At 34.0% G+C, this 24,108-nt stretch overlaps 2 protein-coding genes across 3 annotated transcripts in view; one reads left to right on the forward strand and one right to left on the reverse strand.

Moving 5' to 3' along the window:
• Positions 1–24,108, reverse strand: part of LOC116337254 (RNA pseudouridylate synthase domain-containing protein 2-like) — a 212,483-nt gene that overhangs the window by 46,526 nt on the left and 141,849 nt on the right. The gene's annotated exons all lie outside the window — the stretch shown is intronic.
• Positions 4,372–5,437, forward strand: LOC116337255. Its single transcript, XM_031761667.1, has 4 exons — positions 4,372–4,505; positions 4,613–4,840; positions 4,919–5,044; positions 5,121–5,437. The coding sequence occupies exons 1-4, from the start codon at positions 4,461–4,463 to the stop codon at positions 5,316–5,318; spliced, it is 597 nt and encodes a 198-aa protein (XP_031617527.1). The 5' UTR covers positions 4,372–4,460; the 3' UTR covers positions 5,319–5,437.

Genomic DNA, 24,108 nt, shown 5'->3' on the forward strand with positions numbered 1-24,108 from the left:
GAGAAAAAGAGAAATAGAAAAAAGTGGCACCGAATATTATTTCCACAGAACAATAAATAATCGGACATTGTGGTCGAATCCTTGTATGCATCATTTTATTTTTCAAATTAAATTATATGACATTTTTTCCATGTGACGCTTGAAATATATTACCGCAAATGTGTGGTTTTTTTTTTTAAATTGAATCTATATCATGTTCTGACGCATAAAAACACACCATGTGTGCATTTTATATTTGCACATTGTAATGGCCGTTTTTTATTCAAATATTCGATTTTTTTCACCTGTTTCATTTGAAAATTCCATTCTCTTTCTACAAAGGTGTTTCGAAACACATAATGTGCGGTGAATTTTGTCTTGGATAATTATACAGATGACATTGAGGACTTGCAAGTGACAAAGATAAATATTTCAATTTCTCTCTCGGGGAAAATGTTCCTCAAAATTTGCGCAATGAATTTGACTGTGATAATAAAATGATGTGCGGATAAATTCAATCGTGATACGATGTTATTTAATGATGATCAAAGAAATATCAAAATTGGGAAGCAACCTCAAAAGCAACTTTTCACACACACACACACATTTGTAAGATCTTGTTTACGTGAAGGAAATGTGGTAGCAGCAGCACACAGAACATACGTAATCCAATGTAAATAAATTGTGGATATACTTGCACGGCAGCGAGAGAATATGTAGCCATGCACAGTGAGCGTGTATCTGTTCTGGGCGACTAATGTCGTTGTGGCATTCACTAAATGACATTTTTATTCAAATTTTGACAACATTTAACATCATTAAATCCCAGTTGTCGATGCTGTATCGTGCTATTCTCATACTCTTGTCGCATGCAATGTCACAACAGATTACTTCTCTGCACACTCAAAATCATTTTCTGTTTTCAAAATAAATGTGTGACACTTGTGTTGCGGCGTATACATGTACGCCCGCTTCAACCTGACATTTGTAATTTATCAGTGAGGCAAATCGCGCATCACATTGCCAGTCTCATTGTACAATTGAGAAAGAGTGAGAGGGGGACAAAGAGACTGTATGTAGATCTCTGCATTGAGCAGACACAAGTTTCTTTGATGTATAAAAAGTTTTGCAATTCTTGAGTGCTATTTAAAATCATAGCAACCGTTCTTGAACAAAATATTTGTGATTAATATTGCCGTCTAAACATAAAATGATTTTTTTTACAAATAGAACAAAAAAAAAACCGTCATCGTACTTCTACGTAGCATTGACGGCTGAAATGAAACAGATTGATAATGTTTTTTAATGTTTACGACGAACATAAAACTTGCTTATGACACAAAAAGTATACTGTGATAAGTCAAAACTTTCCGATTTCAAGAGTCTCGAAACTTAAAAAGAATTCAAGTGAATTTGAGGCAACGAAAATTCAGTTCGATCCCGCAAAATATTCAAACGAAATGTGAGTTTCCTCTTAAGCTTTTGTTGCTATCGAAATTTGATCGCTTTTTCTTTCATTTTAAATCGATTGCGGCATTGAGCAGTTGTGTGATAAAAAGGCCATCCAATGAAACGTGATGGTTTTAAAACTCTTTGTACCAAAATTGGTGGATGCGTTACGTTCAGATAGAAGTCTGTTTGGCATCCCAATGTTTCGTGCATATTCGAAATGTTGAATATGAATTTGGTGCGGTTTAAAACGTGGTAACCAACATCATTGTTGGTGTATGTACGTTAGGCCATCGCTCGTTAACAACATATTTTCGAATTCAGTGCATGTACTCAACATTCTTTTCTCTGCGATTATGGTTGTGTGTCGTTCTCAATTTTTTTTATTTCGTCATATATGCCCTTTGTTGATTTCCATAGCATTCTCTAACTGTATCTGCCTAATTTCTGTACATGCTTTGTTTTCTACGTCCGTTATGTGTTCGTCATTATTCACGTATCGTAGCAATAATAGAAGCATCCTTTTTTGTCTCTTTCACTTTTTTTTTTGGTTTTTCGGTTGACTCTTTTTGTGGGTGTGATGGTTCATATGTTACGCAAAGTCAAACATCGAACATTCATAGAGACAAAGGGATGGTTTTTAGAAATTGGTACGTGTTGCGCGAATAAAATACATCTTGAATTTACATTAAAATAGACAAGCGCACAGAGCAATGGTAACCGTTATTTCGAACATCATATTTATCGAAGCAAATCCGCTGTCGGTTTTTTTTAATTCTGTTCATCGATAACGAATGAAGATGAAATTACACGAGCGAAAAAGTTATTCAGGACGAGTAAATGTGAGGGAGGAAGCATCCATTGTAATGCAGGCAACAATTTAAATAATCTATAATTGATTTTCGAGTGATTCCATTTCAGACATATCGGCATTCATCATCTTTTCTTAAATCGATTTTCATTTTTTTAGCTACATAAGATGTGCTTGAACTGAATTTGAATTCAGAAATCTTTCGTTCAATAAATATAACGGGCTAAATTGACGCCTTTTAAATTGACGCAACAATCATTCCTATTAATTTCTTCCCACAGATGAAGTTGTTCTTGACTTGATATGCCAAATAATATTTTCCTAATTTAAAATAGATTTTGATTAAGTCGATTAATTATTCTCCAGACATAAGAATTAAAATACATAGTAGTCTCTCAAATTATCTTGAAAATATTGAACAAAGGTTTAGGTTGTTTTACTATTCCATAAGTCTGGATCGCCAATATGAAAAAAATACTCAGAACATTTCAGTTTGATATTCTTACTATCATATTGTTGAGCCTGATTGTTTTCATTCACTGTTATTTAGACGATATGAAGAGTTAGACGATCATAGAGTTTCATGAAACAATTCTGTATGGGATGATAATGTTCATTTTGAAATGCTTTTGTTGCAAATATTTGTATTTACGCAATGATTATGGAGCTCATTTATCATGCGCTTTATTTTTGCCCTTCTTGAAACTAAGTTACAGTATGTTGTAACTAATGGGATTTTAAATCAAAATCACAAATCAAAAAAATTGATTTGGTTTTAACATTTTCAAATAAAAATAATAAAATAATTTTGACTTGAAGTGCCCACGTTTCAATGATTTAAACATTTTAATTTGAGAAAATTCAAAACAAATTCTTGATTTTCAAGAAAAATCCGAGAACTCTGATTTAATGAAACAGACTACAGCAAAAATTTATTGTGATTTTATTTCGTTGAATCGATTGATATAATATTTTTGGCTATTTTGCAATCATATGCTGTAAACCATGATTCATTGTTCATATCTTTGTTTGTATTGCTGGTCGTTCAACCGTCTTCCCTACGATTTTAAACCACAAAGATTCCGATCGCATTTCTTCAATGTTTTGATAATTCATTTTAAGAAATATGGTCTTTCAAATCAGAATATAAACACAATCAGCATTAGTAGTACATTACCGGTATTGTCTAAGAAATATAAGTCGTGTGTTGCACACGTTATCACCGCACACGGCTCACACAATGTATTACATTACATTGATTATAATCATTAAATAAATGTTATTGGTTGTTCATGCGTTTGCATTTTAATACTTGATAAACGTCACCGTTTTTTTCCACTGTCGTTTGTTGTGCGAAAAGGAACCGACGTAACAAACAAAATAAATGCAGAGTATGAGTGAAAAGGAAAAAAAAGGTCGCAATATATATTATGTGTCCGTTTATACCTGCATTTGAATAATGGACAGGCGAATCCATATTCTTTATTTGTTATTTAATGAACCTAAACAAAGTCACTTTTTTTTGTAATCTACCCTCAATTGTTATCTGCTGCTTGACATTTGTTCTCTGTAGTTTTTTATATTCTACTTATCATGTTTGTTTCCTTTGTTTTCACTTTCTAAATGTTGGTTTTGCTTGATGTATTGGATTGCGTATGGTTTTTTTCCGGACATAAACTCTCTCGCATAAGGCAGACAACAACTCAGCATGAAAAATACCTTTTTTCTCCCATTCAAATGTTACATAAAGGTGAAACAAGCGATGGAATTTTTTTTTGGAAAACATCTAAAAATACCTGCTAATATTTTGCAATGTGATTCTTTCTTCTTTTGCACAAATTTATCTTTAAAAAATGTAAAAAATGCCTTTGGCCATTTCCTTTCATATAGTTAAATTCTCTATTTGAAAAAGAAATGAAAACACAACAATAAAGTGTGCTTAAACAATGCCTATTACTGTCGAACAATCTTAGTTCTTATCAGTTGTTTTTTTTTCTTCAGTGATTTCACTCTATATTCCATGTTAAATCTCAATTTAAAACAGATGACTTATACATTTCCCCTCTACCACCACTCCCTCTCTGTCAGTCGCTCCTTCGATTTGAACACATTCAGCATTTATTTAAACACTATCAGCTTCTTATAAATAATACAGAACGTAGCCGAACACTTGTTAGTTTCAATTTGTTCGTTGACAACGTTTGCTCGTTACACTAGAAAAATGTCGAAAGTTCTATTCACAATCCTTGCCGTTTGCCTCGTGCAGGTACTATTTCTTTTGTTTCATTTCTTTATGATTCAAAATCAGAGTGATTTTTATTTATTAAATTTAATTTTAATGTGGAATTTTAATTTTTCGTTGGGAAAATGTAGGTAGCGTACGGTCGTGTTGCACGTGAAGAACCAACAACGGTCAATCCATTTTATGCTTTAGTCCAAAATGCTATTGATATGGCTAACAGTACCTTCAATGAATTAAATAAAGCCGTTTTAGACTTTAATGGCGTTCAAAACAATGAGCAATTGTACAACAAAACTAAAGCCAACGTTAACACTTTTGCAGAATCGCTACGATCACAAATTTCCAGCATCAACGAAGAAGTAAGTTTTTTTTGTTCAAAACATAATGCAATTTTATTTTGTCGATACGGATTAACCGGTATCTTTGTTTTTGAACAGACCAAACCAATTCAAGGCAAAGCCGATGAATTATTCAAAACCTTCATTGCTAAAGGAAATGAAATTGTTGAAAATTTGAAATCCAAAAACCCCGAAATTTTCTCTGGTGATCTCAAGAAATTACAAGTAAGTATCTGTCTTTATTCACACAAAAAATGATTGCCTGAAAAAAAACTAAATGTTTTTTTTTTTTTCACAAAAGAGTGTCGGTGAAAATGCATTGCGAACTATAGCCGACGAATCAGAAAAGTTGCGCTCACGATTGCAAGCTGCTGGCCATGAAATCACACCACAAATCGAACAAAATCTCAAAAAAATCAACGAAGCCGTCATTAAAAGTGCACAAGACTTTAAAACTCAAGCCGAAAGCACCTTAAACTCAATTTCAAAGAAGAATTAAACGATTTTATTATATAACCATTTTACATTCATTCAAATCAAGCATGTGTATTACGCTCATGTCAATAGATCATGATATATGAAGAAAAAAAATAAAGCCGAAACTTTTACTTTTATTAATTTGCCTGTGTTTATAATTCTCTCGTATTGATGTTGATATGAAAGGAATTCAAAATTTGTTTACGACGCAATAGACAGTGTGACGGACATTCATAGTTTGCCATGTATAATCGATAGAAGCATCGCCTCTTCGATTGCCGATGATCTCACATCATTTTAATTGTGAAAAAGTCAATAGTCTGCAATCGCTTCAATGACACATTTTCGTTGAACTTGCATTAAGATTAGTCATTAATTTATAAAATGTTCATCTCATTGTTGATATTATGCGATTTAAATGACTGTTTACGATCATGTTGGAATTCGAACCTTGAATCAAAATAAAAACGGATATGGTTCATTCGAGCGGTTATATTTTTCAATTATTCAGTACAAATTCCACGGAGAAAAACGAGTATCACGATGATGGGCGAGAGTTTATCAAAAAATAACAACATCTTTTGTTTACTGAATCAGAATTTTTACATATATTTTTTTTGCTCTCATTTTCAATTCAAATCAGTTTACTGACTCTCTGTAACTGGAATGAATGTTAGGCTGTTTTTGTAAGAAGTATAATTTGTAATCGCCTGTTATTCATGGGGTATTTGAACAGGATGTTGATAAGAATAATGGCAAGTTTTTTAAAGAAGAACAAACAAACTATTGGAAGATAGCCCATTGTAACAGCCGATTTGTTCGAAATAATTCCAAAATTTGCGCACACGAGTATTCGACTTCAGAGTCAAGGTCAAGAAATGTTTTTCTAAATTAATGATAATCTATGATGGACGTGAATATTCATAAAAAAATGCGCTGATTACTTTCGCCATAATCGGCTTATAAATGAAATCATTTGTCTTGATTTGATGATGATTTTCTCAATTTGGCAAATTTAATACGATTTGAAATTTCAAGAATCATAAACGGCGCGTAATTAACGTCGGCATGATGAATTTGGTGGTTCTTAACTGCTTAACAACAAACCAAAGAATGGACGGTGCAATTTTTTTCTCTCTAGTGAAACAGTAGCCGAAAACCAATTAAATGAATGCAGAGCAAAGAGAAAAATCCGCTTTATAAACCGCACACTTTCAAACGAAATGGCATTTTTGCCATTTTCCTGCCGTCTACTTAAATTTTCATTTTCAACCGAAAAAAAACAGGAGAATAATCATCAACAAATGCCTCGATCTTTGTTTACCTGAAAATTAATAATTATTTGGCAGTTTTGTTGTGTATTGTGGTTATCAAACAAACAAAATCGGATAAACCCTTTTCACGGCGGTTCTCCACACACATTTATCTCTTTCGCTTCCTCTCTCTCGCTCTCTCATTCAGTTTCTCTTTTGAGCTTGTCATTGTGGCCGCTTATTTTAAACAAGCTGTAATTCTATGCATAAGTTATAGCATCCATGCTGAGCGCATTCGTACTCTCATGTATTTTGCAAGCGAGAATGCCAAATGTTCAATTAACACAAGAATGGAAGTGAATTTTTTGGTTGTTGATGTCCAGAGTGTGAGTTAAATTCGCAAAGCAAAGCGGAAGGGCTCGTGATTTTTCGTTTCTGTGGTTTTCTTGCAAATAAATCCAACTTGGGTGCCTCATCATTCTCTTTTTTTATCATCATTGACTTTTTTGGCTGTTTCGTGCAGCTGCATATAAAATGAAGCTATTTTCGACGAAAAAAAAAATACTTTTCGCCCGTAATATGTGACTATGTTCACAATGAAGGATAGAGAAAACCGCAAAAACCGTGTGCGGTCAAATAGTCTATGGACAGAATTGCTTTTTTGCTGAGGACATTTACGGTCGCGGATTTGAATAGAACCACCTGCCTAAAAAAACTCGATAGATAAATCAAAACATCGACACAAAATCAGAGATTTGAATTTTTGGTTATGTCATTGTTTGGCTATGCGTGGCAAAAACATTTCATTCACCATTTTTCCCTTCTTTCTCTCTGCACACCACAATGAACCGCTTTGTGATAGTTTACATGTTTGCATGCACGTTCAAGTACAAACCAAATTGTGGAACACCATTGTTGAAAATGTGCAAGGCATTCTTTTTCACTCTTTTTGCACAATTATCAAAATATGCAGTATTTTTCCAAAATATGCAAGTGAATCGACAAAATAACTTGCAGTTAGCAGCGGAATAAAAGAAGACGAATATATTGTCAACTGAAAAGAAAAATTGTGGATTTTTTTTTCTTTCGACAACAAATATTGCATGTCAATCGACACAACTTTGCAAACACTTGCTATTGTGTGAGATGTGCTTCAGAAATAAATCGTGTTCATGAATGCCCGAAAATCTCAAACAACAACTTTCCGAAATGTGCATGTGTGTGTGATTCAGGCAGTGTGAAAAGTTTTGCACAACTTTTTTTTAAACAAAACTATTTTCTCGTCGAGTTATTTGCAAATAACACGGCATATATATATATATTTTTGCTTTGTAAATAGTTACAAAATATTTTTGGGTGACACAGGAAATATCGTATGTGGAGGACGAAGTATTTGAAAGCTAAAACACAACACGATAACAAAGAGGAAGAAGAAGAAGAAGAGACATTAGTTTGATGGCATATGATGCAATGTGTTGGGAGAGACTCTGGATTTTCTTACTTGATATTGTTTCATTTCGCAGATCTTCAAATGACTTTTAATAAAAGAAACTGTCCCAGTCTCAGTTTTTTAAGAGACAACGAAAGCTAAAAACAAAGGCAAAAACACATTGTGCCCATTTTACAATTCTTTTAATAACCATCTTGTATTTGACTTCCCGTAGATCATTCTCAGCACGGTCAATGCATGCTGTTTCGAATTGAATGTGTGTTATGTCCAAATGGAATTGAAGTCGATTCACGATCTTTTCATAATATTGAAGGAGAATGACAGTAAAATGTTACTTGCAGTAAAATGGTGTGCGAGTGAGGATCGAGACATCGAAAGATGACACCATGAATAGTGTCGCTCTCTGTTTTTTTTTTATTGAAATGTAAAAGCAAAGACGATGAAATAGTCCATAAAAATTGTACGTGTCCACATCTCAGCTGCTAGACATCACAGTTTAAATGTGTATCGGAATTGAAAATTGTTAATATGACAAAAAGGGACACCAAAACAACAACAACGATAACAAAATATCAATTTAAATCGACCGATTGAAATACGAAACGGGTTCGATGCCGTCGGTCAATAATAAATAAGAGAAACATGCCTGGAATACCCCCGTTGGTATTTGCATAAGAAGCATCTCACAGTGTAAAAATTTGGAACGTGTCTACGTGTAAATTAATGTATATATTCATATGAAAAGGTTATAAAAATGGAAACGGTGACAACTTCCAACGAAATAAAATTGAAAATCCTATTCAGAAATCCCCTTTTTGCCATTTCATTCTGGAATTATAGCACAAACGCATTTTGATTAAATAAAAATATCGAAAGAAACATTTTATATTATTCAAATGCGAGACAAACATTTGATATCGCCTGATTTTTATATGGTTTGTGAATTTAACATCCAAATGCCCGCAAAACACAATGCCTTTCTCGTGTTTCATCACGAAAAATATTCGCTTGGATATTAAAATTTGAATGAGCGAAAGAGAAACCACTCCATTTCCGAAGAAAAACAATCTATGTGCTTTACGTGATCAATTACTTTTGGATTTTTTTGTTTCGCTTGTAAAGATATTAAAATTTCATTCTCACACCATAAACAAACATGCCTGATACCAACGGGGATATGAAGCGATGGGAATGTCCAACGGAACTTCCATTGTGGAATAAGAAAACAAAATGTCCCTGAAACAAGTAAACACTCAACGAATGTCACTTTTTTAAATTGAATCACATCACATAAGTAGGTGGGTGTTCGTCATTGTAACAATGATCATAAACACTGGGCGTGTTTTCAAACACAAATTTTCCGATTTGTATCATCTACATTAAATTACAGAAAAAACCGAAAAACATTCACCGAATTGTAATCGTCTCAAATTTTATAAAATGACAACATCATAAATTCAACATCAAAAAGAATTCCTTTTTTGTTTGAAATCATATCCAAGGTCTTCATTTTATGAATATTTTTTGTAACTTTATCAGTCGTTTTTTTATAGTAAAAAGATTGTCATTGTTGAAATTGTTGGTGCTGCATGTTTAGGCTGTTTTTTGCTGTCATTACATTGTTTTTTTCAGTCCCTTTGAATTCCTACAACATTTTTGTCAATCATGTTTCCGATTTAACCGAGAGATATGTTACTCTTGAGATGTTGCCAAATGCGGAAATTCCAAGTAAATATCTAAACCAAAATCTGCAAATCCATTCATTGAATTTTTCTTCAGTAAAGAAAGACAAGCATCTATCTCATGTCTTTTTCTTAGAATTAAAACAAAATAGTTGTTTCTGTCGGTATTCGTTTCTCCCAGTAAAAATTGAAATTTCAATCCGATGATGCAGTAAAACGTTCATTTTTTCGGGAGAATCGAGGATTTTATCGGTTTTTGGAGAGCAAAACGTGTATTCACTTTGATGACTGTCATCCGAAAAAAAGGGAATAAAAAATGGATGATTTTCCGCGCGAAAAGTATTTGTCGTTTGTTGATTTTGACTGCATCGCTCATGATAGAAAGACAGTATTTACACGATCTTTATGTGATTTCGCTTTGAATCGCAATGATTCTTGACTCCCTTTTGACAATCCCAAATTCGGTTTTTTCCTCTTCACAACCGATTTACTATTCGGATTGTGGAAAATTCTATCACTGATGCGGTTTGGAAACTTCAACTGAGAAAACGAATTGATTTCAACTCTTTTTCTTTGGCGGCCAAAATACATTTCCCTCATTTTTTTGCGCCGGATAAAAGAAATAAATCACACCCAACGAGCAGGCACCAAAAATAAATTTTCACAGCAGCAATTTAACGTCAATTTTGTATCCATGTTCTTGGACGTGTTTTTTTCTCGAAGATTGAAGGTTTTTTTTTTCTTATTTGTTTTTTTGTTTGGTTGTTTTGCTTACTCTGTTGGCGTCATTGTTTAGGCGAACATTGTGACCGATTATTTTGATGCCGAGCAGTATTGATTTTGTGTAATGGCTTTGGGCGCCATCTAAAAGTGATGTATACGCTTCAAAAGGGGGAGTCATACAAACTGCTCTTAAACAGTTTTTTTTTGCTTCATTCTCAACAACATATCACACCATACTCAATTTAACTAATCACGTATGTCTATAATCCCATCGCCACTTGAAATGGGATTTTATTTTACGTTAATAAATCGCTTTTCAAATGAATATTCAAATTTTAGTAGACAATATTCATAACATAATGCCTTACGGTATAGTTTGCTTGTGTTTGGTAACGACCTTGAACCATTTTCCATTTCTCTCATCCTCTGTCCCTTAGACACAATTTTTCTTTTTTTCTCTTGCGTCTTATATGGAAATAGATCACCTTGAATTGGATGGTTGCCATTTGGCCAAATGGACGTGATAAAAAATACATTTCCTAATTAGATTCAGGTAGAAGGAAGATCATTTTCGCATTTGATGAGCCAAAATGGATAAAAAAAAGAGTCGAGTGCTCTGAAATTACTTGTTCATTAGCAAGGTGAGGATAAAAATGTGTCGCTGTGTCTCATTGAATACGTAATTTGGTATAAGAAAAACGAAAATAGCGATATATTAATGTTGATTTATTTAAGCGAATTAAGCGTTTCATTACCATTTCGGTGTATAAAACACTTCAAACGGGCTTTTTTCGATCAACATATATTGCGATAACATTTTTTTAATGGAAAAGGGCAAAATTGTTTCAACCAAAAGGGATAAAAGAACACGGTCCAATAACTGATTAAATGAAATGCGAATGATAATACATGTACAATTTCACAAAGAAAAATCGACAAAAAGGCACGTATGCCAACAGATTTATTTTTTGCAATTATTCTCTCAGTGAATATGAGCAAGGACTGTCTGTAGCTATGCACAACAACATTAGCGATCATATGATTCAAAATATGTCACGGAAAATGAGTTTTTAAATACATAATTAGGTCTTGGCAAAACATCAAAAGATAAAAGAAGATCTTGATGTAGGTACACTTAAGCAGATCAAGCATTTTATTATCATTTGCCAGATAAGCCTTTTTTTCTGCCATTTTTCCAAGTGGAAAATAATTTTTCGACAAATCCATATGTTGGGGTGTCATTTATACAACACTGCCAATACATCGGAATCCATTTGTTAGTCATTGTGTTCGAAAGAGAACAAAAAAAAACATAAGAGTAAAAGTCGAACGAAGCAAAAAAGGGAAAATATTTCCGAAAATCATTACGGTCAAGACTATTTCCGCCTTGATTTTGTTGCTTCATAGTCCGGGACAGCATCAGAAGATTCAATGTTCCATTATAATTTGTAATGTCATTGATATTCCTTCCGTCTCATTCATGTGGCATTCACATTTTGTATTCGTTGCATGACTGAATGTGGGATACATGATTTCACATTAAACTTTTTTTTCTTTCTCTTCTTCTTGTTGGATGGACATCGAAATAAATTTTGAAGCACATTGATTGAACCGGAGATAAACACAATCACCATATAGTGCGACGCATTCGAATTGCAAGTAATATTCGATCCCTTTCATGCATGTCGCCAAACGACGAAGAATTTCACAAATTGTTCCATTCATTTTCGATTTCATTAATGCACAACTTAAGAAATAGATATGCCCAAGAATTCAAAATTCGTTGCCAAATGAGTTTCCATTGAATTGGAGTATGTCGCCATAATATTAAAATTTTAGTGTTATAATGTATTAACATTTGCTCTCGAATGTGTGTGTATTTTGCTGTAGTAAAAGTTCATTCTTCGTGTATTTTCCGAACTTATTTTTCGTACAATGTCACACAACATAATGTATTAAATGAATGGGTGAGCGAATTTGGTTGGAATTGAAATGCTTACGCTCACCGAGACAAAATCTTCGAGCGAATGAAACCAAACCAAAAAAGACATGTTCAAAAAAATGGCAAAAAGTGTAAAGTGAAATATGTTCTTGCATTTTGCGTACACATCTTATCTATCCCTATCATTGGGGATGTCATTGTCATGTAAAATACATGCAATTTAAACACATATTTGGAAAAACCGACATGTAATCACCAACCAAACCGCATATACATACGTACACACTCTTTGCGACATTCGTCACCATAGATGAGACGATGCCATAATAATACGTTGTATCCAAATCACTTACACCACTTGCATATAAATGGTTGGTCGATGCTCTAGCAGCTCAAAATTTGACTCTTCTTTTTGGCTTGTTTTTTGCTTTGCGGTAACAATTCAAGTTACTCGAATAAGAATTTCGAGTACATGGTAGTGTGCACAAACTTAAAAGAAAAGCAATTGAATAACATGGAAAGAAGACATGAAGCGGCAAAATTGTACTTTACACACACAAAAAAAGAGTACTGAGCACACATTGTACTGAAGCGGCACGAAATGGATATATAAGAAGCGAATGAACAATCGAGAGAAGGAGACAAGAGAGACACACAGAAAAGAAGACATAATAATATTGGCCGACTTCGTTTAATATGCGATAAGATTTCAAGAGTTGTGCGTTTTCAACATAAAAACATGCATTCACCAAACATGCATACAACATATTCCGAGCCAAATCTCGCATATGAAAAATCCATTCAGATGAAGACGATATCCCCAACCGTTTATCCGATATAAATAATGTACCCCGTTATTTTTCCATTTTGCTGTTGTTAATGTTACTGAACGCACGAATACTCAAGCTTGAGTTTCGATTCGTCTATTCTATGATTTGAAAACACTCATCTGTGTGTGCGCTTACATCTCTTTCTGATGTGTCGACTTCATTCAGCCAAGGATTTTTATGATCTTCCTCTTTCTCTGTCTCTGTTTTTTTGTATGTGCCATTCAATTCACTGAAAACGAAAACGATTGCGAAAGAAAGGAAAAAGCGCATCAATACGCACATATAACAAGAGAAAAATGGCCCGAGCAAGTGAGAAGTGAGATATGTGCTGGTCATATCCAAGTCGTTACACACTTATGACAATTTCCTGTCTCATTTTGAGCTCTTTCCAAAAAAAAAGATATCATCCAACTCTCTGTACGACATTGCCATCAGCTCACCCCCGCTTACTTAAAGCGTTCAGGCAGTCGTATTTCTTTTCTTTTCGAGATATGTAGTCAATGGAGTGGAGGAAAAATTAGTTATGAGTATCATACGAGACGACAGAAAACCATGGCAACAAAATGACTACGAGTGACACAATAAAATGACAAAATAATTTGCGCTCACATGAAGTGCGAAGTGAATTTAATAATTCGTTCGCATTCATTGCATATTTCTTCCTCTATTTTTTCACTTGACATTCTATCGCTGTTGAGAGATATGTCATTATTTACTGTTGCTACTGATTTTTTTTCTCTGTTTACTTTTTTCTTGAAGAAGGCATGAGTTATACTGATAAGAGTTGAGAGATATGTTGTTCTGTATTTTATATGTATGACGCATGTTCCCATTTGGTGTTGCTTTTTTTGTTGTTGTTGCTGCATTCCGATGGCAAAGAAACCCAAATTATGAATATTTCATGAATGAAAAATCAAGTTTTTCGTTTTTTGCTTTTTGGCCGGTTTTTTTCTTCTGTTATTCAATTTGAATTTCCTTTTGGGATCTACGCAATTTGTTCATTTTTCTTGTTTTCACACTTTGTTTCCATGTATTGCAATAAAATATACGGAAGGATGACATTGCTCGAGAGAGATGTTGACAGATGAAGATATAAAACGATGGCCAAAGAAAACATTGAATGTTAAACAGTGGGCGTAAAGTTTGAAAAAGTAACTTTTGGTATAGAAAGAAGGAAATTATTTCAAGTTTTGAGTAAACAATTCAACACAACGAAAACATTTCGTTATATCATTTAAATTGGATCAAATAACCCATTTCAGCTTGGTTTCGTTTGATTTCGAATGGTAACATTTGTTAATTGAAAATTCCGGCATTGTAGTCGTAGCATTGCTTTATATAAATCTCTGAGCGAAGTTTTTTGGGCGTTTTGAATTGATTTTCACATAAAATGGTCAATTTTTGGAAATTAAATTCCTATCGCCCCAGAACACATATATAGGGGCATATATCAAGCCGCATGATAATACATTGTAGTCCGTCGACCATGTTGATAAATAGCTCAATGTCATTGGTAATTTTCCTTATTCGTGTTGGTTATGCCACTCTCTTGAGCATCACACTTCACTTTTTATGAGGCAATAAAATTCGGCCCAATTCCAACAGCAAAAATAATAATAATAGTTAACGTCCTATATGCAATCCATATTATGGATGAAATAAGCCTACCGAAAACAACACATTACGGATATATTTGTTATGTTTTTACTCGCACTTAGAGACTCTTTATGGTGAATGCGAAACCATTTTTCTCTCTCTCTATTCTTTCCATCGAATCCTTGTCCAGGACACAATTAAATTATACCTCAAAACATGCTAAAAGTCAATACAAATGGAATGGGTTTCAACATGGGATGCATTGGATACCGAACAAAAGAACACAATCAATATGAATTACCAGCTGAACCAGCAGATGAAAAATTGACTTAATCACATTACAAGCGAAGCAAATTTAATCCAAAAGATTGCATTACATGCTAGAAATTGTTATGTCTTGCCGCATTCACTTCAACATTATTTCTTTTTCCAATCCTGAAGAGGAAGAGCTTTATGCCCGGAATTGTGTGCCAATGCTCCAAAAATCATGATTATACAACGATGGTTACTTTTGAAAGGGTAGTTGTTTCAAAATTAATAAATTTGGAAAAGCTTTGATGGTTCTGAAAGTGTCCAATCATATTGAGTTCAATTCACCTCGTTATCGGCTTGTTTTCTTTCGGATAATCTTCTTGATGGCATGTAAACGGTTACATCGAACGGGTTGAAACCGATAAAATTATCATATTTGTTGGCTCAGTTGTTTAAGCATCACACCAGGCAAAATAGCTTTCAATGGATCACTTTGTTTCACCGGCAAAAGAGTGTGACGTGGCTGGTTTTTTTGCATCTCTCTTTCTCTCAGTGTACTTGATGTGCGCTGCTGTAAAACTATTAAAGAAACTCAAAATGGTACTTATGGATGCAGGCAGAAACATTGAATGAACATTTTGTGTGCTAAAGTGCCACGTAGTATAATCGTGGCAACAAAAACTCGTACACACACACATCGCACAGGAGGTGGTTGGTGAATTTTTGCACACAGTATATAATAGTGTTGGCAGTTGTCAACTCGATCATTTTGGCTCGGTATTTTGCTGAGCGACACAATATGCAAAGCAAATGATAGTGAGAGAGAGAAGCAGTACACATCTAATAAATGCAATGCAGTAGATTAAGGTTTCACAATTCACTGTCTGAATGCAGAGCAGATGTAATAATCGTTGATATTTATATTGTGTGACAAAGCGATTGTTGGCCAGTTGAGAGCGTATGGCAGAGAAAGAGAGTAATAAACCATTTAGCTGTTCGCAAATTCGATGAGCTTAAAACAACATTTACCAGATCAACATGAAAACACCATCACCTGGATTATTTAGTCGATGGCTATCGAACGGATGGCCATTCATTTAAATGTGTTGTGACTGACTGTGAGATAATACATTTTTGGAACAAGAGAATATAATTGACTGTACACATCGAGCATAAAAGTCTTTTGTATCTCTCTCTATCTCCGTGTGTGAATGAAATACGGTGCTTTTTGTTTATTGAGAGTGAAAGCATACGGCTTTTATTGTGAATCGACAGAGCAAAAATTCACTTAAGCATATACATGTGTGTGTGTGGGAGAGAGAAATGTGTTCCGCTTTCTATGATGCAAACATGTTTTGTTGTTACACACTCCCAATAGAGAAAAACATGCGCAAATCAATAGCAAAAAAACGGGACCAACAAATAACAACACTCGAAAAACTTTTCTCATTCATTCGATATTGTTTTATGCGAGTTCGATGATTCGTTAGCATTTCCTAGATGAATGAAATGCTTTTGTTTTGTCTTTTGATTAATGAATTATGGTGATCTGAAATGGTACGGAAAAAAGGATACCATTCTATATAGTGGTTGATTTGATTTTTCTCTATTTTTTTGCCCTTTCCAAGTGCAATTTATCATCATACATTGAGACAACGGGAAACTTTTGATTGGAGTCGATATTATACTACTTGAATAGTGAGCTTTATATACATACAAACAAAATGTGTAATTGAGCCCATGCATTTTATTAATCAACGAATGATTTTGGGCTTACGATATGTCCAACTTTCGTTATGAAGTGGGCACTAAGTAACTTGAGTGAGTTTTTGATTTTTCGATGATAAAGATTGATTCTTCCTAATGAAAAGGGTAATCATGCTACTTATGATCTCATCTCATATTGCAAATAAAGTGGCAGATAGATTGCAAATATTGTGTTACGAATTTAAAAAAAAACAAGCAATTAGATTCAGATGTGCTCGCGCAGTCGGTTTTTATCACAAAACCGACCGCCTACCACAACGCACAATTATTTCCATTTTGAATTTGATGCAATTTACACAAAATGTAAACACACTCATGGAGCAGTGTGTGTGTGTGCGAAAGAGCAATAGCAACGAATTAATAGAAATATTGTATTGCATCCTGACCACATAATCATTTGTTCCACACACATTTGAAAACACGTACTCAACGTCGACCGCATTCAAAAGTGGATTGCGATGCACATTCGTTGATTCGTACAAACTTTGTAGATGGACTGTATATTCGAATGCCGGCATCCCACAGACATCATATATTTAATAGCAAAAACGTATTCATAATAAGTTATCATTGTTATTGCTATGGTTAGAAAATGGAATCAAATTGGATGAGCGCTCTGGCAATATCGTTGTGCAATACACACACAGACATTCAAGAAAGTGGGAATGAGAACGACGTTTATGTGAATGGGCTTTGAGGGAGAAAGCTTGTAAATCGGATTTGGTTAGCTCACTTGAGGTTGAAAAATGAGATTGGTTGAAACAACGCACCCATACTTAGATTACATAACTTTGTTTCTTTGTGTTTACTAACATTGCAATTGCATTCCAAGACTGAGAGTTACTTTTTTAAAAATAGAATACAATCGATAACTCTGACAAATGATAAAAGAACACCGAGTCGACGAAACACAGTTACATGTTCCTTAAATTTTATACTATATGCATTTTTAGGAGTTTACTGACCATCGACAGCACTATGACCATTGTATAAGTATATTGAACGAGTCAAAGTCGCAAAACAATCTCACATTGGAAGTAAGTCAATATGTCAAAGTAGAAGAAAAAAAATTAAGTTAAAAGGCTGCTTTTTTATTTCTATCCATCGCATTCTGCGGTAGTTGTAAAATCAGTCAAGGATGTTTTCGTCATTGTGTTAAATCAAATGGATAAACATTTATTTATCAAGTGGAAGCGCAACCTGAAATCATTCAACTTCAAATACAATGCATATGTGGATTGTGGAATTATTTGAACTTTAAGATGCGTGGTGGCTTGTGTTTTATGGCTTTTTCGCAATTTCAAAATTCTTTTAACCCTCTTGTGGGGAGCAGATCGAGATATTTTCGTTCACTCGAAATAAAAAAAAATGAATGAATTCGACGATACGGATTCCCGCTTCAATAAAATCCAATCAATAAGTCGACATAAAATTCATATAACATTTACAGCCGAATTGAAGCTTTGGAATTCATATCTGTTCCTATTTTTTTTTATTTACCAATAAGAAAAATAAATAACGAATATGAGCAAACGATTTTATTTCGCCATAAATATGCTCAGCCTCTGTATTTCGTTTTGAATGCGTGCGCGATGGAAGCATCCACTCCAAATACCAGAATCAATATCGCCTACATATGAATCGTCAAGTAAATCTATTCGAAGTGGTAAAAATTGAAAAATTCATTTCAACTCACATGTGTACGGATCCGTACACATTTTTTTAAATCAAATTTGATTGTGCAGCGTGTGACACGCGAAAAATGTGTGATAGAGAGATAGGTTACCTTAGTACAAACGGTGCGAATTTCTTTTCTAATGGCGTTTTGTTGGTAGGCGGTGAACGGTTATTACTTTCATACATCAGCCATTACTCATGCGGATTTGCCAGCAGGTACACACATTGCACGCATTCCACCAAATAAATCTTTTCATATTTCTCATAACATCGAATAATAACAAGGAAAATCAACTCCCGCAACACGATTAAGTGAAATGCGCTAGAGGGGTGTATCATGTCAACATTTTCACAAACTACTAAACACCGACGCTTCATGTCGTCGACTTTAATTTTTTTTCTGTTGCCAAAAATTCAATATTTCTCGACAAAAAAAAATGTTTGCGCGCATAAAAACCAAATTATGAACGAAGAGATGACGATTTTTGATGCTTGAATACCATTACTTTGTACAGGCATGTATGTTGAAATCATGGCCTGAATATCACGCAATATTAGTAAAATAGCGATAAACTTTAATAAATTCAGTTGGCACTTTGAGATTGTGATATCAAAATTTATGCGCATTTAATTTCAATTTCCGTGTCACGTTTGACGTGTATCGTATGGTGCCAGCGTCACCTTTTTGTCCAACTTTTTAATGCACCGGCGAAACGACAATTCCAATTCGAACAACAACAAAAAACTTTTTAGTTATGCTGATGAACATTGTTAAATCGAATTGAACTTTCAGCTAGAGCGAAAATGATCGATTCATTACATCTTAAAATGCATGTTTGCGTTTCTCTGTTCATTTTCTTAAAACGAAAAATAATTTGTACCAACGACATTTTCATTTCGCAAATCGTATTTTGTTTGTGTGTTTGTAATAGAGTTTGGTGGTGGTGATGGAAAGCGCCCAACAAAACCACAAAACGCATTCATGTATAATTAGTGTATAGAATCCAAGGGAAAAACCACATTATGTAATGTGAAATTGCCATGTTTTCCCATTTGCATGCAAGGCATTTGGTATCGCTTAGGCACTGATGCACGCGATTACATTCATGGTAATAAGAGAATTGCTGAAAGTCGGACCACACATGCAAACACACGAATAAAAAGCGAAAACAATCTCAAATGTTTTCAGCTAGTAAAAATGCATTTAATGAATAATAATATGAATGCGGATTCCGGTATGCCGTATACAAACGGCGGGGTGAAGCTAAAAAGGAAAAAAAGCTACTTCCCTTTCAATAAATGAAATGATGCTGTGAAAATGTGTGCGTTAGCTTTGAATGAATTTTCGCTGGACGGACGCGTATTCATCGCATAATTGCAACATGTTGCCAATTGCACACATTCCAAAGGCAGCGGTAAATGTGTGCACCGTGATTCGGTGTGTGCATGATAGTTACGAAATAATTTAAATTCGTTCTTTTTACACTTCAAATCATTTTATTTATCATTCATTTTGGCCGTGAAATGTTTCGCCGTTAGCCACAGGGCGATGATTTCGTTTTTTTCTGCTCGATTGATGCTCAACATTATACGGGGAATATTTTCCGGAATTAATTTAAATTAAAACCGTGCATGAAGAGTTGAGCATTTTCATTTAATCCAAAAAGATGTAAAACGAATGGTTTGTTATGATTCGCCGTTAGCGAATGCCAAATACTTGATATATGGATGTATACGTGTGGATACGCTCTTAGAAATCAAAACGTAACCATTTTTTTCTCGCTTACATTAAATGTAACACTTTGATTATTATTGAGGTTGTTTTTCCTGCAACAACAAGAAGAAAAAAAATCATTTGAAATAACAGAGACTTTTCGACTGTGTGGCAAAACAACAACGAAAACTTTAATTAGTAAATACTTTTCTTATGAGTTTTTTTTTCTGCTTCTTCTGCTCCAACCAACTCCAAATCCAATTTGGCATTGTTTCTCGTTGGTGATCAAAGTTTTGAAGTGAAACTTACTCATAATAATATATCCTGATTTACATTTTTTGGTTTTTGTTAATTTGGCCACAACAAAGTTTTATATACGTTCGCAACTTATTTTTGGTGTTCTTCTTCTTCATCTTCTCAAATTCGATTCACGAGCAAGACGTTCTTGGCAAATTTCGACGATTCTTTCTCGCACGATCTCTGAAGAAAACCCCGCATGTATCTGCAGCGTTTGAGTGTCTTTTTCTGCTTATTGGCAGACATTTGTTGTGCTCTTAGTTTCGGTAACTTTATCAAATAAAATGAGAACATTTTTAGAATTTCTTATTTATTAATTTAGCAAAACGAAACAACAACTATTCAAACGACAACTTCTTATTGTTCGCAATTTTAATAAACTTATTCCGAAATTTCTTTTCACAAAATACATTTTTTTCTTCTTCAAATCAAATACGAAACCAAACGACATACGAGAAAAAAGTTGCAGTAGTAGACTACATTCAGGTGCTTAAAGAATTTATAAGCATGTATAATTTATATTTATTTTCAAATGAAGTCCTTCGGTTTTTCGAGCCACTGGCAATTTCGCATTCTGACAATCATAATTCCAGGTTACTGTTTTTTTCTAGTTTTGAAATATGAAATGAAGCAAAACAAAACTTACACCACTACTTACTATTTCTTTTTTACTTGAAAAAAGAAAAACTTTTAATTCTTGCTTCATGCAAACAAATGCAGTAATTTTTCTACTGTTCTCTAAATTCACCATTTTATTATGTACGAATATGTTATTTGTGAGTCAATTTCTGTATTATTTCTTCTTGTTGTTGATTCACGTTTTTTTTGCTGTGTGTCGTGCACCAGTGTATTTGTGGTTGTATCACGTTGCGTGCGAACAAAATCGTATTTCTGTGGCCCCGTCTTTTGATTTTTATGATTGTGCACATAAAAAAGCGTACATATATTTAATTAGATACATTATACTAGTTTTCTTGAATCGTGAACAAATGAAATACGATGTGAAAAGGCCAGAAGTCGGCAATAAATATAGATTGACAGATGAAAACCAGATTGTGAATTGAGAGGTACATATTGTGTGTGTGTGCGTTTCGGATGTACAATAAATCGATAGAGTTGGTGCAGTTCGGTCAATTTTCAGACGATGAGCGCTTCAAAATGTAAGACACGACAATTCATCATTAAAAAAAAAATGAAGACGAAACCTTCGGGGTTTCCGCAGTAAATGGTATACATCAGAGGCACACTCGCTTCGATGAATAACCATTGTAATTATGTGTATATAAATAACATCAGCACATGAAAAAAAAGGTTCTGAAGTAATTATGCCTCAGTATTACATAGTGTCGAATATTATTCCACATGGTCACCGTATGATCAAAACTGCGTTCACATACTAAAACTTAATTTCGACTAAACCGAACAGGTACTGTCCTGCTATTAATTATTTATTCAATTTTTTTTTCTCGATTCTCTGTTTATTTGGTATGTCTAGTCAAGCGCCGCACAGACACGATTAAGTAACAAAGATTTTCACACAATGTGAATGCCACCGCTACCGAATGCCAAACAGAACACCTACATCAATAAATTATTTTTGCATTTTGGTGTTTACACGTTCTTTTCCTTAATTTTTCGCCGCTATTTTTTCAGCAACTTTGAAATTGCGCTCAAAAAACATGAACATGTTGTTCACACCAACATGTTGTTGTTGTTTGTTTTTTTTCGTTTTAATGTGAATTTTTTTTCTCTCGATACACGTGTTATGTGATTTAACTTCCCAGTTTTCGTTTGGAATCGACGCAGATTGATGTTGGCGAATAATAAATTCATTGATGAGAAATGCGTTTATCCATATAAACAAACAATATTGAAACCACAAATCAAATTGATTGTATACCATTTTAATTCGATTTATTTGTTCGTTATCTGGTTTGGCAAATCGGTTCGAACTGGCTGAAGATTTTGATTTTCCGTTTTTTCGAACTCTTTTGCTGAATTGATGTGCTGAAATACGGTCAATTTCGTTTATTGCTTATCTATGTAAATTGTGCTACGCTTTGATGAATAGACGAAAAAATAGACGTACCATAATAATGTTCATATAATTCATACGAAATGTACACAAATCATGTTTTATGGTGCGATTCAATTGAGCCATTGTATGCGCCGCTTTACGAAGCGGCAAAGCCGTTTTCTTTTTTCGTTGGTATATTTTATAAACATCCGACAATTTACTCATCACCGATAAAAATCGGCGTGTTCAGGCGCTAATAATTTCGGCATTTATTGATCGTTTAACTAATATGAGCAATGAGGAACAAGTAACTTGTTAAAATATGTAAGTAATAAAGACTTTCCACTTCAGAAAGTGCTTTCATTCGACAATGGAGTTGAATGTGTGTGTTTTTTTAGCGTAAACGATCATCTCCATTCATTTCATAATACCCATTGTATGCTTATATGAAGACTTTTGATTTTCATCTTGAGGTGCACTTTATTGTCGGTATCGTTTCGTTTTTCATTCACAAAGTGTCTTGAATGTTGCGTGATTTAGTAACTTCAGTGCATGAGATGATGTTTAATTACAATGACATCGATAAATATTGTGTCAATATGTGAGATTTTGTGTATTCAACAAAGACTGGAATTCGATAGAGCAAAAATGATGTTTGAATAATTTTGCGGCGTAAACGTGGTATCATTAATCATGCAATAAATACACCTCATTATAAGTTATATAGCAAAAACACGCATAGCATACAATAAGGTTCAACAAAAAAAGCAATGCTGGAGGTTAACAGCAATGGACGTCTCAAGCGCCATCCAACTTTAAATCGTTCGCATGAAATTAAGTGCTTATCTCAATTGGTAATTAATTGAGTTTCAATTCAAAATTGCTTCTAAGCATCCAACGAATTTAAATCCATCAACGTTTTCGGATCGATTTCTGACACACATACATGACATTGTAAATGTGATGCGCGATGTCATTAATTAAATATTATTATTTATTATCGCTAATAACAATACTGCCAAACGAGTATTTTTCTCTTCTGCCTTTTTTTTTCATCTTCCATGACATTGACAGAAATACCATGAAAAGAAATTACATGAAAAGAAATAACATGAAAAGATGAAATGCAAAAAACAATTCATGTAAAAAGTGTGATTTTCACGCCTAACAAGAAAAGAAATAAAAGAAATTCACTTCAACATATCATTTGTTCGATCGATAAACATCGATACAATCGCGAGATTATTTTACAAAATTCCATTCATTTTGCATAAGATTAATGATTGTGCTTTCAAATACGCAAAAACTGTTTTCGGTGAACCGCATGCATGATGATAGCAGCGAGTTGTTTTCCATAGTGGAAAATCCGTCGTCGTTTGGCATTTATTTCATTTCGTCACTGTTTTTGTGATTAAGTGGGTGTGCAAATGTGGTTTTCTGCAATGTTGAAACGTTTTAAAAGGAACACGAAACGGCTATCGCTACATCATCATCATCATCAACGGCGCCGATAGTGTTGCCGCCGTTGACAGCAAATATCCATCGCACATAACACAATATGTCATTTCAATATCGTATACTCGTTGTGGTTTCTCTACCTCCCTCTCGACAT

The sequence above is a fragment of the Contarinia nasturtii genome, unplaced genomic scaffold (assembly GCF_009176525.2).
Source record: "Contarinia nasturtii isolate CC-2019 unplaced genomic scaffold, AAFC_CNas_1.1 Cnas_scaffold_220, whole genome shotgun sequence".
Classification (NCBI taxonomy): Eukaryota; Metazoa; Arthropoda; class Insecta; order Diptera; family Cecidomyiidae; genus Contarinia; species Contarinia nasturtii.

Coding starts and splice junctions, on each gene's coding strand:
- LOC116337255 (XM_031761667.1), top strand. CDS start 4,461: ATGTCGAAAGTTCTATTCACAATCCTTGCCGTTTGCCTCGTGCAG. Junction 4,841..4,918: donor TTTCCAGCATCAACGAAGAA/GTAAGTTTTTTT, acceptor GTTTTTGAACAG/ACCAAACCAATTCAAGGCAA. Junction 5,045..5,120: donor GTGATCTCAAGAAATTACAA/GTAAGTATCTGT, acceptor TTTTCACAAAAG/AGTGTCGGTGAAAATGCATT.